Source organism: Dipodomys ordii, unplaced genomic scaffold, assembly GCF_000151885.1.
Source record: "Dipodomys ordii isolate 6190 unplaced genomic scaffold, Dord_2.0 Scaffold157, whole genome shotgun sequence".
Classification (NCBI taxonomy): Eukaryota; Metazoa; Chordata; class Mammalia; order Rodentia; family Heteromyidae; genus Dipodomys; species Dipodomys ordii.
The window spans coordinates 2,347,417-2,348,577 of record NW_012267373.1 but is presented as its reverse complement, the minus strand read 5'-3'; the positions used below and the strand labels follow the sequence as shown (position 1 = coordinate 2,348,577).

The following is a 1,161-nucleotide window of genomic DNA, read 5'->3' as shown; positions in this document are numbered from 1 at the left end:
CTTGAACAACTCAGTCTTCTTGAAGATTCTTACCTGTTCCTATTCCAGAGATTTGTTTTATGGGTTATGATAGAATAAATTCTCAACGTATTCAAATGAGTCCCACTAAGTATTAGAAGAGTCCTACCTGATTGCACTATCTATTGAGCTAAATGAATCCTTTGGTCTATCTGCCTCTTAACACTATCTATGAGAGTTAAATTTATTTTTTGGACTAATTATATTTTCATCATAACATGACTACTGGTTTTCCTATTCAGCCAACTGTTCTTTTAAAGTTTAAACAGAACTATAAAGATAATAGATTTGCATTTTCACTTTTAAATAAGGAACTGGGTGGTAAAGATTTTAATTTGTCTTTCACATCCAGGTACTCTGAAAGAATCAGATACCCGATGTCATCCATTGCCAATAATGATTTCACTTCACTTCTTTGTATCTCAAGTGACACTAGTTATACACACTAGTCCCTGGAGGAACTGAACGATTCGTCGCTAAAATCATTTTGTACTGTCCAAAACTTTGTGCTTGAAAAATTCTCTGTTGTGGTAGGACATTCTATATATTTCTATAGCGTTTTCTAATGTCCCTTCATAGAAAAATTAATTATAATTAAAAACAAGGATCATCAAGTAACCAACTCTGGCCAGGTAGCATCTTACGAAGTGGTACCTGAGAATATTATATATATATAGATATATATAGATATACATATATCCACAGATATAGCTTTATCCATATAGATGTATTAGAAATATATATATTAGTATATATCATACATATGCGCTCTAGGGTATTGTTAAAAGGTCCGCTTTTCATCTGAACAATGTATGATTAATCAATCACCCCTCGTGAGTGAAAAGCCCTGTTAACTGTAGGCTAATGGCTCGGTCGGCTGTTTGTGTGTCGAGTTCTCTCCATTCTCTCGCACAATCCCACAGACACGAATAAAGGGTGGGGTTTCCGCGGCACCCTCAAGATGCCCGGGAGTCCCAGCGCATTCCGCAGTAACTCCCCAGCTCCGGCGGTCCTGGCTCCGCTCCTCTCGCCCGCGGGACTCGTAGCCCGGGGTCCGGGAGGATGCGGGGTCCGGGCCGCAGGTGTCCCGGGCGATGCCTCCTCCCTGGACCGGGCCGACCAGCCGGCGGCGGGCGCGGCGCG

The 1,161-nt window shown here is 41.5% G+C and overlaps 1 protein-coding gene across 1 annotated transcript in view; it reads left to right on the top strand.

Moving 5' to 3' along the window:
- The first annotated feature begins 979 nt into the window (after positions 1 to 979).
- Positions 980 to 1,161, top strand: part of Nt5dc1 (5'-nucleotidase domain containing 1) — a 101,770-nt gene continuing 101,588 nt past the window's right edge. The window contains exon 1 of the mRNA XM_013032790.1: positions 980 to 1,156. Within this exon, the coding sequence (XP_012888244.1) occupies positions 980 to 1,156 (177 nt within the window). The remainder of the gene's footprint in view (positions 1,157 to 1,161) is intronic.